Here is a 13,698-nt window from a genome sequence, read left to right on the forward strand (position 1 = left end):
CAGTAAATATAACAGAAACTATTGTTATAAATTTGTAAAATCTGAATCTCTAGATCCATAGGTTCTTATGTCATTCTTACAATCAGTTGGATGGGTAGATGATTAGATAGATAGATAGACTGACTTTAAAACGTATTTTTTCTTTTTAAAACAGCAACTGTTGCTCAGATTAATTTCGTACTGCAAGCCATGCTTCCTGAAGGCATATGGTTCGGGGGTTGCCATAAAAAGCTGGATCTGGAGCCTTCCTTTAGAACAGAGCACTGGGTTTATGATTTAACTGTTTCTTGTTAGCAGCAGTGTATCGTCTACTCCAGAACCCAGAGATGTAACCATGGCCTTTCACATTAGAAAACAATACCTAGTAAAACTGAGCTTGATGTTATGCCCACTCTACCCAAATACCTTGCTCTGTGCTTCTGTTCCCAAACTCCTTTGGCCTGGGGAAGTTTACCCACCCCATCTGTCCACCCTGTTAGAGAACACACAGCTCTCTTGCATCCTAGCCGTTCACCACTGTGGGGGGCGGTATTTAATTCAGGTTTCACATCCCAGCCAGTGCCTAGCACAGCGTTATACACAGAGTAGGTACTCAACAAATGCCTGCTGAATTGAGGAATGAATAAATCAACTGATAACCATATCAAATGCTAGGCCTTGCTCTACAAGCTTGAACACGGATTTGAGGGAAATTATATATATATATATTATATATATATATATAATATATATATATATATAATATATATATATATAAAAGCAGTGTAAGAGGATGGAGGTGGAATTTGCTTAAGTACCTACAGAGGGTTTTTTTGGGGGGTTTTTTTGGTTTTTTTTTTCCCTTGCCCATTATGACTCACTACTGCTAACTGTGAAAATTTTAGGTAATAGTGACTCTAATATTCTGCCAGCTTTGCAGGCTTTCATTGTCAAGATGAGTTCTAAATGAGGCATAAGCTCCCAAAGCAGCCAAAAACTCTGCATTACATAGAGAGGGGGAGGGAGCACTGGTCAGTAGGATTCTGATTAAACCAGTTAGTGTCATCTCTGATGAGCTCCCACCTGCTGGTCTAGTGACTCAGAAGCACACAAAAGCACAGGACTTCAACTGGGTAAAATGACCTCTGATTGCAAAACAATTGTGAGGTCTGGAACTTTATCTTGTTCTTTCTAGAGGATGAAAAAATCTAGCGAGCTTTAACAAGCAAATCTCTATTATTATACTCATCAAGCTGAATAATAATTATATGTCCATTTATCTACCTTCCCAACTAGTTTGTTAGCCACTTGAGGGCAGAGACTGTATTCCCAAGGCCTATGCTCCTGGCACATGGTAGGTTCTCAGTAATACTTGGTTAATAACAATTCTACACTAGTCTTAACAAAGTACAGGCTCACGGAGCTGGGAGGGACCTTAGAAATAATTTGATACAATCTCTTCGTTTTCAAGATCAGAACAGCCAGAGCCAAACAAGCAAAATAAATTGCCCAGGGTCACAACACTGAACTACATCACAGGATGCTTTTTTTAAGGATTTTTTTCCCTCTCAGCCCATAACTCACGGGAAAACTCCAAGATGGGCTTGAAACAACACTTTCACACCTCAAGAGCTTCTTCTAAGTCAACATGTCTTTTATAAGTTACAGAACATTAACCTGAAATACATATAAAATAGAATTTAGAGGCTTTCATGTGGTCAATTTATATTGGGGGGTGAAGCTCACAATTCTCAAATTCAACTCATAAATTTAACACCTCTCATTTTTCTCTAGCGCTTTTAAGGGCTTCTTACAGTCATAGGTAAGAGATCCAGCTTCTTATTCTTCGTGTAAAACCAAACTATAAAATTAAAATTTCAGTATTTTAATTGTCTGTGTAAGTCCACCAAATTAATTTGCAGCAGCAAAATAAGATGAAATTATGTAAAGCACAGGGACCAATTTATCATCCCATTACTCATGATGAATTCAACAAGCTTTTACTTCCATGTCTAGGTGACAAATATTAAAATTCCTCGTTGTCTGACTGCATCATATGAGAAATGGGACTTTCTTTTACCCTTAAACTAGCCTTCTAAAATTCCAGAAATATATGCTCTCCCATGGATGAAAAACGGGCTTGGCCGCCAGTGAGGTTTGGGAGGGGAAGTGGGTTGCCAAGAGCGAGTGGGCTGAAGGGAGATCAAAAGACCCAGGGACCTCCAGTGCCATACCAGCTCCATAGTGCAGCCTCCTCAGCTGCAGCTTCACAGGCAGTCTGAGTTTCTAATTTACTAGCACCTCTCAGTTCAGGGCGAAGTTTCCCTCGGGCCTTGATTTTCTTTTCCGTGTCTCTTTCCTCAGGATCAGGCTACTTGAGAATGGAACCTCCTGATTAATGTGTCAAGAGCCATAGACTCTCCTTAATGGAGGGTCTCTGCCTGCTTGGGTCGCCCGGGCAGGAGCTGCCACAATGTGTTAAGTCACTAATGAAGGTCAGTGCTCAGTAATGATTTAAAGTGCCCTAAGAACAGAGAGTCTTCAGATTCAGTAGCTTCTCTTCCTACTGCCTGCAAAGCCTCCTTTACTCTCTGGCCTAACGCATCCCTGTCTGCCAAGCTTCTGTGGCAGAAAAGCGAAAAGGCAGACTTCTCCAAATACAAAATGGAATTTGAACCTCCAGATGATGGTTTTGGTTTGTGACACACTGGACTGCCTACTCATGGGCACAAATCTGTCACTTCACATGGTTTTCCAAAACAATTTTCTAAAGTGGATCTTTAAAACACATCGGGATGAATCATTAAAACATCTCAGGGTGACAATACTCCTGGAAGGGATAAGATGCCGAAGCAGATGGAAGGCATCTATTATATGCCTCTAAGTGTGTGAATACATTTAAGCAGCAAGGTATCAGAAACTTTATCAAGTCCCTATCAGGAGGCACTGAGAAACTCCCCAGCCTTCTTTAAAAGGGGGTAATTAGCGGGACTTCCCTGGTGGTCCAATGGTTAAGAATCTGCCTTCCAATGCAGGGGACTCAGGTCCAACCCCTGGTTGGGTAACTAAGATCCCACATGCCATGGGGCAACTAAGCCCGTGTGCCACAACTACAGAGCCCATGCACCACAACTAGAGAGAAGCCTGTGCACCGCAACTAAGACCCGACGCAGCCAAAAATAAATAAATAATTTTTTTTTAAGGGGGCAATTAGCATCTTTTACAGAGTCTCCATACCCACTTGTGCCTGAAACACAACCTGAATGGTGCTGATGTATCTCAGGAACCTCAAGGCTTCTTCATCCAGGGACCGAGCAGGGCCTGCCCAAGGCTGGAGGTCTATATGCCACCGGGGACCCTGTAAGGAGAAAACATAGGTCAGTGTGTAAGGTATCAGGAGCTTGGGATGGGGGTGGGCAGGATGCAGAGCATCAGGGAGGCAAGACTTCTAGCCGCCTGCAAAACAAACAAGGCTGCACTTTGCGGCAGGGAGTTGGCTCGGAGCTGCTATAGATAAGGCCACATCAATCACAGGGAGACAAATGAGGCCTGAGAAAGCCCAGCTACCAGATTAAGCAAGAGACTGCAAAAGCTAGAGGGGATGTCTGACTCGAGCTTCTGATCAAAGGCAAACTCCCCTCGACCCCGTCAGGCTCTCTCAGCTGCGGCTTTGTATTACCCGGAGCCGCTCCCCGATGTGGAGAAAACCTCCCCTGCCTACTATGGTTTCCAAGGCTTAGAGCTTCAGAAATAGGTGCCTCCTAGGGGCCAGTTTTGTTGTCATGGTCCCATAATGCCTGAATCCTCAGGGCGCTTGGGCACCTTCCCCCCGAGCCAGCGGGGGGCGGCACCCAGAGTTCTAGACCTCAGTGCACCTGTCGTCTGGACCATGCACCTGCCAGCAGTCCCTGGACCTGGCACTACCACGGCTGGCAAGGGTGGCCTTCTAGCACTGTGAGACAACCTCCAGCTTTCAGCTGAGGACATGAGGAGCTCCCAGGAGCAGGGGGATCAGAACCCTAAGCCCCCTTTTACAGCAAGGGCAGAGTGGATGAAGGGTTGGAGGAAAGTAGTGGTGATCTAGAAGAATAAAACATGGGGACCCCTCCAATCAAAAGGAAGCACTAGTCATAAAATCCTTGCTAGAGCTCAAGTTCCCCGCCTATAGATGTCACCACCTGGAAACCTCCGGAGGCTCACTGTGATCCCAAGGGCAGAGTACTGCCCAGAGTGTATGATGTGGAAGGGCAGGGGCCTGGGCAGGGAGAAGCCCCAGCAGCTGGCAGGGTGAACACCTAGCGTCAGGAAAGACTCTGGAGGTCTGGGCACGGGGGTTCCTGCAGAGTGGTTAAGATGGGCCCCTAAACCCCATTTTAAGGTGAGGAAAGGGGCAGGGGAAGGTTCTGGGGACAAAATAAACGGACTGTTCATGTACACACATTGTCCTCCAGTCAGGTATTGCAATGGTCTGAACGTCTGTCTCCCACCCCAAATTCCTATGTTGAAATCCTAATGCCCAGTGTGATGATGTTAGGGGGTAGGACTTTTGGGAGGTGCTCAGGTCATGAGGGTGGAGCCTTCATGAATGGAATTAGTGCTCTTTTAAAAGAGACTCCTCATAGCTCCCTAGGCCCTAACACCATGTGAGGACACAGAGAGAAGTCAGCCATCTGCAGCCCAAAACAGGGCCCTCACCAGAACCCAACCATGCTGGCACACCAATCTTGAACGTCCAGCCTCCAGAACTGTGAGCAATAAATTTCTGTTGTTTGTAAGCCAGCCAGTCTGTGGTATTTTGTTATGGCAGCCAGAATAGCCTAAGACAGGTATTATGGCAAGAACTGTCTGTCACCCACAAAGAAACATCAAAACAGGCTAGCCCTGAGGCACTTTAGTACATTTATGGGTTTTCTGCCCCTAAATGGGGTGGCCTAGGTTACTTGGGGTTAAACGGAAAGCAAGGAGGAGCGGGGGTCAAGCAGGTTAGTCAGTGTGGAGCCAAGTGTGTGGGCTTGGGGAAGAAGAGTACACTCTGGCATGAGGGTCAGAGATAAATGCAGACACTTTGTACGTGGTAAGGCGTTATTCCAGGTTAGGCATTATGAGACTCACTTCACTGCACCAAGTCCTGAGAACCCACAGTCTTACTGGCTAGTCAGGTCTGCATTGCCTTACAGCGGCTGAGACCCCTGCAGTCCTCTGGACTGAAAAAACCCTCACTGATTTCCCACAGGCTGTCTTTTCCTCAGGAATCCTTAAGGCAGGGACAGTTTCATGGGCATGCAACCTGCACAGTCTTAGAAGGGCTTGTGTTTGGCTCAGTGCTGACACCCTTAATAATTTTTTAACAAGAGGCTCCACATTCTTATTCTGTGCTGAGCCCTGCAAAATATGTAGTTAGTCTGCCCTGAGGGGCACCTTTTTTTAGGAAACAGGCTTTTCGTATAGCTGTTCCTGTTCTGTGAAGGTTGAATAGGCAAGAGACTCCAGTCAGAGAGAGCCTGAGAACATTAAGTAATGTATCTTCCCAGTTAATGGCTCCCACCCCCTATTTCTTTTTTCCTTCTCTAAATTAGCTGTTGACTAGCATTCAGTCAAACAATACTTATTGAGCATCAGCCACTCTATGCCAGGCACTGGTCTGCACACATGGGAACAACACCTGGAGGCTCCTGGGAGGTGCTCACAGTCTGGTGGGGGAGACAGATACATACAAGATAAGTTTGACAGGGAAATGCTGAAACGTTAGGGAAAGTCATTCTTTCTGGGAAATTACTTAATTATGAAATCATAAATTACAGACACACTTTAGTACAAACTCCTCTTAGTTTTGCTTGGTCACACTCCTTTTGCGTCTAATGACAAAGAGGGTCTTCCCAGGTTGCCGCTGCTGTCAGCACAGCAACACAATGCTGCATTGAAGCTTGTCCAGCCCTGGGGTTTAAAATTCCCCACATCATTGTCGTGGGACCCTGACAAGTACCCTGGCACCTGGCCCAGGAGCCTCTTGATGAAAATGATAAAGTTCCCACATTATGGTTTTCCTCTAAATCAGGGATCTGTAAACTTTTTCTATAAGAGGTCAAACAGCAAATATTTTAGGCTTTGCAGGCCATACAGTTTCTGTTGCAATTCCTCACGCCTGTTGTAGCTCAAAAGCAGCCAAAGGCAGTAAGTAAACAAATGGTCAGGACTGTGTTCCAATAAAACTCCATTTACAAAAACAGCCGGCAGGCTGGATTGGGCCTGCAAGGCTGTAGTTTGCTGACCCCTGCTCTATTTGATTCTAATTTGGTTGTAGACCAGCCTAGAGGAGAGTGTTTACTTGAAATAATGCAAGAGACACAGATTATGATATCTAGGTTACAAACAACTTTGTCATCTGGGTGACTGGGGAAATATCGGCCAGGTTCCAGCAGGATACAGTGGGAAGAATTTAATAGAGACTATTTATAATACAAAGGTGTAGGCAGAGTTTAGGAAACAAATAAGGACTAATGAAATACCTGTGGCTGGTAGCACCAGGGAGCCCTGACAAACCCTGAGCCTGAAGGAGCAAGGAGGGGGAGGAATTTGTGGAACCCAGAAAGGGAAACTGCATGGAGAAGGTGTTTCATAGAAGAACACAGCCAATCCCATCACATCCAGCCCTATTACATACCCACCCTAACTGTCAAATCGAAGGGGAAGCTAGAGAAGAGGGAGGCTGTGGTGGACCCACAGGTCAGCCTAGGGGGTACAGAGCAGGAGGAGCAGGATGGAGAGTGGCTCTGGACAGGCAAGTGGAAGGCCTCCTGCACAGCATCTCTGGAAAGAGGCACTGAGACTTGACCAGGGAGTCATTCATTCATTCAGTGGCCATTTGTGCCTCGTGCCAGGCTCTGGGTTACAATTTAATATAGGACAGAGCTGTGTACACCAATAAATGCAATGAAGTTCTGCAAGAGCTTTGACTGAAATCTCTATAGGGCACAATGGGGTCACGGAGAGAAGTACCCAAGTACCACCCCAGAATAAATGCCAGAAAATCCAAATGTAGATTATAGGAAGCAGTCTCCAATGTGAGAAGCCCAAAACTCTCATTAAGGAGACACCTTAAAAACAGTAGAAGCACTTAACCTGGGCTAACACACGAAAGTAATGTCACAGATCAATAACAGTGAATCCATACGGTGACTCAACATGACAAAACTATATAATTATCTTAAGAATCCACAAGCAGTATCCATCTTGCTATCTGATATTTCTCAGTTTCACTGAGCATTGACCACGACAAAGCTAAACGCGACAGCTGGAATGGTGAATAACACAAGTTGAGGGGCCTCAGGTGGGGATATAATAGAAATATACAGCAGACAGATGCCCTCAGAAGTGCTGTGGCTTAATGCTTTGGTTGAGCTGTTTAGAAAACATTTCACATAAAGTAATGTTCTCATCGGCATCAGTGTGACAGCAGTTTGTGATTATTTCCCCAAGGAAACCACTAGCTTTTATCATCTCTTTCAATTATCACTTGTCTTAATTCTCATCAGTATTTGTCCTTCAAAGATCCCACAAACAGAATTCTCTAAGCACCTTAAAATACCCATGGTTGGTGTTTACTAGTACAAGGCAAAAAACCCCATCTTTTTCTTTTAAAAAGATTTTATCATTATGATTTTACCCTCAAACAGTTCCCTAAAATGCCAGCGTCCACTATTAGCCATGTGCTCCAAATATCAAGTGCCCAGGACAAGGCTACCCCCCTCACTCCCAGGAGGTGGGGAGGTAGATTCCCAGTCCCTTTTGTCACCCCCACTTCCTCTTCAGGTGGGTAAAGGAGCAGCTTAAGCAGAAGGTGGTGGAGGTACAGTCACTGGGATCATTGGGGGCTGGTCTGTCTGTCCCTGGCAGGCTTGAGCTGAAACGTCAAATGGAGAATACACAATGCGTTGCCTCAGAGAAGCGGCCAGGCTCCTGAGCCCCTGCAGGGGCAGTGGGCAGGGTCGGGGGGCGTTGTCCAATTCCTTTGCAATCTGTGGTCCGGCCCCCTACCTAAACCACCAGGCCAGTCATTCAAAGGAGCCCCTCCTGCAGCAAAGACAGGCATCCCAGAAAAGGCAGGGTCCCAGGTTTCTGAGGAAAGGCAGCAGCCCCCACCCCTTTTCGTCTGTGAAGGATTCATCCTGCACTTCCTCCAGGAAACATGCGTTGCAAAATGAACTGGTTTCTTCTAACGAGGGGAAATGTTTTGATTATACAGAAAAAAATTCCAAAAATTAACACTAAGCAAAGGATTCTACACACAACTAACTCATGTAGTTTGGGGGCTATTTTGCAGACATCTGAGCATCTCTTCCCAAAGGGTAAAAAGTGATCGCTGAGTCAGCCCAAGTTGGTGCACAGAGATGATGGATCTGGCTCTAAAGACTGCAGCAAGCACAGCCGTGAGGCTTCCACGTATTTTTATAATTTATGACTTCAGCATCAAATTTGTTTCTTGAAAAAAGAAAATGATTCTTTCAAGCCAAAGAAACTGAATTCCAAGATTTTACTAATAAAAGATAATGCAAAAAATAAAGCAATCTTTTAAAATACTCTTTTGCCTACCAGCCTATATGTATGCATATAACAGAAATATATTAACTCAAGACCATAAGCCCCAAGCAAAACTGGTTGCATTAAAATATATATATATGTACATATATATATACACACACATATAAAAGCAGAGCCACCCATGACCTGAAAAGAGAATCATCGATTCTGCCTTGTGCAAAAGCTTTCTTTGCCTTGAAATTTGGAACAACAGCTTCCTTCTTCAGAGGCCGTTTTCCCCACACCCAGGAATGACCTCATGCAGGCCACACAGAAATTGTCCAATTAGCAACAGTTCCACCATCAGTTGTATAAGCAAGTTTTGTACATGCATGTTTTTTACTTCCTTTTAAAATAAGAACCAAAGAAGAAGTCTAATGGTCCCACTCCTCTGTGTTTCAATGCTACAGTCCTTTGGGGATGAAATTGTATGATAAGTGATTTAAATAATCAGTTTCTTTATTGTGATGGATAATTGGTAGAGTGTCTGGGATATTTTTACGATGTTTCAGTACTCTCAAATGCGCATTCCCACAGCTAGTAAGCTCTTGAAAGGTTTTAGAACCAGCAATTTTCTGCTAGGAGAGACAGCTAACAATTGATTTTCTGTGCTGTGGCTGTGCCTGTGGAAAAGAACAAGGTTGTGAGTCCTTGACTCAAACTAAACAATACGCTGAGCCTGTGTGATGAGTTGATTTTGGGAAGCCTAAGCTTTCTAGAAAAAAAAACAAACTCAAAACAAGCAAAATCTATTTATTTGGCAATTCTGCTGCAATTCTGTGCTAATTAAGAGCATCTGTCAGTGGGCAGGAAACAATGATTGAAGGAAATTGTTTGCTCCTTTTTAGAAGGAGAAGGGGGGCTGTGGGAGTTGTTGGGGGAGGCGGAGGCACAAAATGGTACCTGGGCAGAGCATGAATCTAGGTAAGCACCAGCCACTGTCTTTCTGGAATGCCCTGAGATAACCATGGTTTCTAGGACTTCGCTCGAGTGGGATTAGGGGCTCCCAGAGTCTCTGGGTGGCAGCTCACATGTCTCTCCCCACCAGTCTCATGTAACAGGACTTTCCCTCAGAATCAGCCCTGCTTTGGGAAGAGCAGGGGTCAGTTACACACTTTATGGTAACATTTAAAATTCAGGTACCCCATGCAAAAATTTCATTAGAAAAAAATATCTCAGTTTCAGTTCTGGGTAACATGGATAAGCACGCCTGCACCCTGTGTCTGGCACTGAATACGGCAATAAAACCTGGACAGAATGCAGAGGGCAGCTATTTGAGGAATCTGAAAAGTAAATACTGGTAGGCAGACTGAAGGCCAGAACTCAAAGTACCAGGAACCAGCAGTGAGGTCACCACTGTTCTTCTCCTGGTATCCCCCTCAAGCCCCGACTCAGGCAGCTGCACACTGGATGTGGACATCATTGCAGACCAAGAGCTCCAGGAGAAGCCCTCTAGTTCAGGCTCAAGGAGGGAAGGGGTCTCCTAATGCTCAGAGAAAGCAGGGGGCTTCCCCATTTCCCCCCTCTCCTTGCTTTTCTTTTCCTTCATTCTAGCATCCCAACTCCCAGGCAATCCCACTGCAGTGGTGGAAGCCATAGCAGGAGTCCACAAGCACCTAAAACTCTGAGGAAAGGGAAGGTTCTTCTCTGATCTGAGGTTGTGGCCCCAAACCCTGCTGAGTATTTTCTCTCTCTCGGGCAGCTTGGCCTTGGACTTGGCCATAGTCATGGTAAGGGTGCCATAAAACACAAGCAGAGCAAGAGTGACTAAAGTGTAGCCTTTCTAGCCAGAGGTTCAGAAATGCAGGGAGCTAGATAATACAACCCTCGGTATCTGTGGATGCGGAACACTGAGGATACTGAGGGCCGAATGTAGTACGCCATTGTGTAAGAGACTTGAGCATCCACAGATTTTGGTATCAGTGCACATGCTAGAAACAATCCCCTCCCCACCCCAGATACCTAGATACTTGCATCTGCACGTGCATCTGAACCATTAGCATATCAAAAACTTTGAGAACCAAGCTAACAGACAGACTTCCACCAGGTGCCAGACTGGCCACTGGTGTCATGCATGTGGGACAGATCTGAAGAACACTGCAAAGATTTTGAAAACAGAACTGATACTGAAACCATAATCCATAGAAACCTGGCTGGAACTTGAGACCTGAACCCCACCAGATCAAGTGCCTATAAAAACAAATATATGGACATTATCTATAGTATTTAAACATGACTGAAGAGTCTCACGATATTACATACAAAATACCGAGGATATAACCCAAAACTACTCAGCATATGAAGAATCAGGAAAATCCCAATTGGTGTGGGGAAAAGACAATCAACAAATGCCAATGACATGACACAGATACTGGAATTATTTGACAAAAACTTAAAAGCAACTATTACAGAAATACTCCAAGAAGTAATAGTGTACACTCTTGAAACCAATAGAAACACAGAAAGTCTCAACAAAGAAATAGGATATATAAAGAGCCAAATGGACATTTCAGACCTGAAAAATACAATAAACAAAATAAAAATCTCAGTAGATGGACTCAATAGCAGAATGAATATAACATAAAAAAGAGTCAGTGAACTTGAAGATAGATCAATAGAGAGTATCCAATCTGAACAACAGAGAGAAAAAATTATTTGAAAAAGAAATGAGGGCTTCCCTGGTGGCACAGTGGTTAAGAATCCACCTGCCAACACAGGGGACACGGGTTCGAGCCCTGGTCCGGGAATATCCCACATGCCACACCGCAACTAAGCCCGTGCGCCACGACTACTGAGCCTGCGCTCTAGAGCCCGCGCACCGCAACTCCTGAAGCCAGTGCACCTAGAGCCCATGCTCCACAACAAGAGAAGACACGGCAATGAGAAGCCTGCGCACCGCAAGGAAGAGTAGCCCCTGCTCACCACAACTAGAGAAAGCCCGTGCGCAGCAATGAAGACCCAATGCAGCCAAAATCAAAATAAATAAATAAATTTATTTTTTTAAAAAATGAAAAGAGCCTCAAGGACCTGTGGACAATATCAAGAGGTCTAACACTCAGTTACTGGAATCCAAGAGGAGGAAGAGAAAGAATGCAGTGCAGAAAAAAATATTTAAAGGTATAATGCTAAAAGATTCTCAGATTTGACATTAGACATAAACCTAAAGATTCAAGAAGCTCAGCAAACCCGTAACAGAAAGACACAAAGAAATCTATGCCCATACACACCTTAATCAAACTGCTGAAAACTAAAGACACCGACAACAACAAGAAGCTCAGTCTCTTTAATCTTGTGATAGACTTAATAGTGGGCCAGAGTCCAAATGGCTAGATGGGAAAGGCAGAGCCAGCCGAGCTCAAAAGGGCTTCTTACCCTGAGGTCCCCTCCCTGTCAAGGCCCAGTCCCACCTCCCCAAGTCCATCTGCTAAATGTCTTTGGCAGCAGAAAGCACACATACTGAAACCCAAATCCAGAGCACATTGTGAATCCCTTCCCCATCAATCTGCCGCCTCTGCAACATTACACAGAGCGTAGGCTGGGAGGCAAGGGAACCAGAAATCAAATCAACTCTGACAAGAAAAAATGCACTATCATTCAAGCAGATAACTTTTAGGAAGAAAATTTTTAAATAAAATAAAAAATAAAAGGACAAGGAGGAATAAATGCTCAGCTCTAGATTTATTCTCTAAGTTATCCTGGTAAGTTGGAAAGAAATGCCAGACTAATTTGAGTTGGGTTTTGTTCTTAAACTGACATCTTTAAATTCACTGTGTTTTCTGTGTGTGGCAAAACAGTTCAAGTCTGGGTGAGACTGAAACACACAAAGGGATGGTGAAGAGAATAAAATATATAATGTATTTTAGGTTTTTATCATTGACAACAGAAAGAGAAGCCAAATTCCTGGAGTAGATGCAGTGAAATGCAGAGGTTTTCATTCATTTTCATGATATAGAAACTATATAACATCTGCATACACAGTAGGCAATCAAATGTCAAATCATGGATCTCACTAGGGTTACATATCAACCATGAAAGGAAGGGAGGAGTTTCATTTGTCTTATGAAAGTAAGATTATATAAGACTGTTTGCCTAAGAAAGCAAAAAGGAATGTAGAAACAGCATTTATCACATTTTTAAGGATTCTCTGTCTCTCTGTCTCTCTGTCTCTCTGTCTCTCTCTCTCTCTCTCTCTGGCGCACACACACCCCTCCACGCACATGCACACTGTATTCAAAACATATAAGTTACCCAGACTTGGGACTGAGAATCTTAGAAGCTTAATATCATCTGAATCAACATCAATCTGTTATGAGGTCATGGATTTACTTCAGTTTGAAAACTCCAGCCAGTTAATATCCCCCAAGTTATTTACCAGTTCCCAAAACATTACCCTCTCAAAATGGAAGGTCTGCAGGACCCCTATAAACCCATTTCAAGGATTCTTTTTTTTTCTTTTTAACATCTTTATTGGAGTATAATTGCTTTACAATGGTGTGTTATTTCAAGGATTCTTGAATCCTGAGTAGCTGCCAAAGCCAAAGGAGACATGGAGTTAGCAGAGGACAGGGAGAACAGGAAAACCACCAGGAGGGAGGGAAAGGAATAGAGAAGGGAAACAAGAAAATGGGGGGCATGAGAGGAAAAAGGGTTGCTCCCCCAATACCTGCTCAGCAATCTCCATCCTCCCCACAAGTTCACCTGGGACCCAGGGTTGTACAATAAGTGGTACCCAGGACTCTTTGGTGGCTCTCATGAGCCACATGAGTCCTCAAACCTCATGCCAAACCACAAGTCCCCCCCATGGGTTCCCTCAGTGTGATCCTGAGGCTGCCAGTCACGTCCATGCAGATGCCTCCTTAGCCCCTCAGCCTCCGACCCTCTAAAGAGGCTCTGTGGCACAATGTTGAGCAGAAAGCCTGTCAGTGGCAAGGCTCAGTGCTGCTGAGCAGTTTCACAGGAAAAGTGTTTCAGTTCTACAGTCTAAACAAGACATGATTTTTATTACCAAAAAGAATTAAAATGTGCCACCCAGCATCACCAAGTGCAGGGAGATGGGGATCATGGCAAAAAGAATGCATCCCAGAGGCCAGCATCCAACAGCCACCCCGCAGGCTGACGGGAGGGAACAGCAGCTGCATGTGG

The 13,698-nt window shown here is 44.6% G+C and overlaps 1 protein-coding gene across 1 annotated transcript in view; it reads right to left on the bottom strand.

Annotated features, from left to right (window-relative positions):
• The window catches only part of METTL24 (methyltransferase like 24), a 110,743-nt gene that overhangs the window by 73,622 nt on the left and 23,423 nt on the right, over positions 1 to 13,698 (bottom strand). The window contains exon 2 of the mRNA XM_007450100.1: positions 3,239 to 3,337. Coding sequence (XP_007450162.1) covers positions 3,239 to 3,337 — 99 coding nt within the window. The remainder of the gene's footprint in view (positions 1 to 3,238; positions 3,338 to 13,698) is intronic.

This window comes from Lipotes vexillifer, unplaced genomic scaffold (assembly GCF_000442215.2).
Source record: "Lipotes vexillifer unplaced genomic scaffold, Lipotes_vexillifer_v1.1 scaffold1238, whole genome shotgun sequence".
NCBI lineage: Eukaryota > Metazoa > Chordata > Mammalia > Artiodactyla > Lipotidae > Lipotes > Lipotes vexillifer.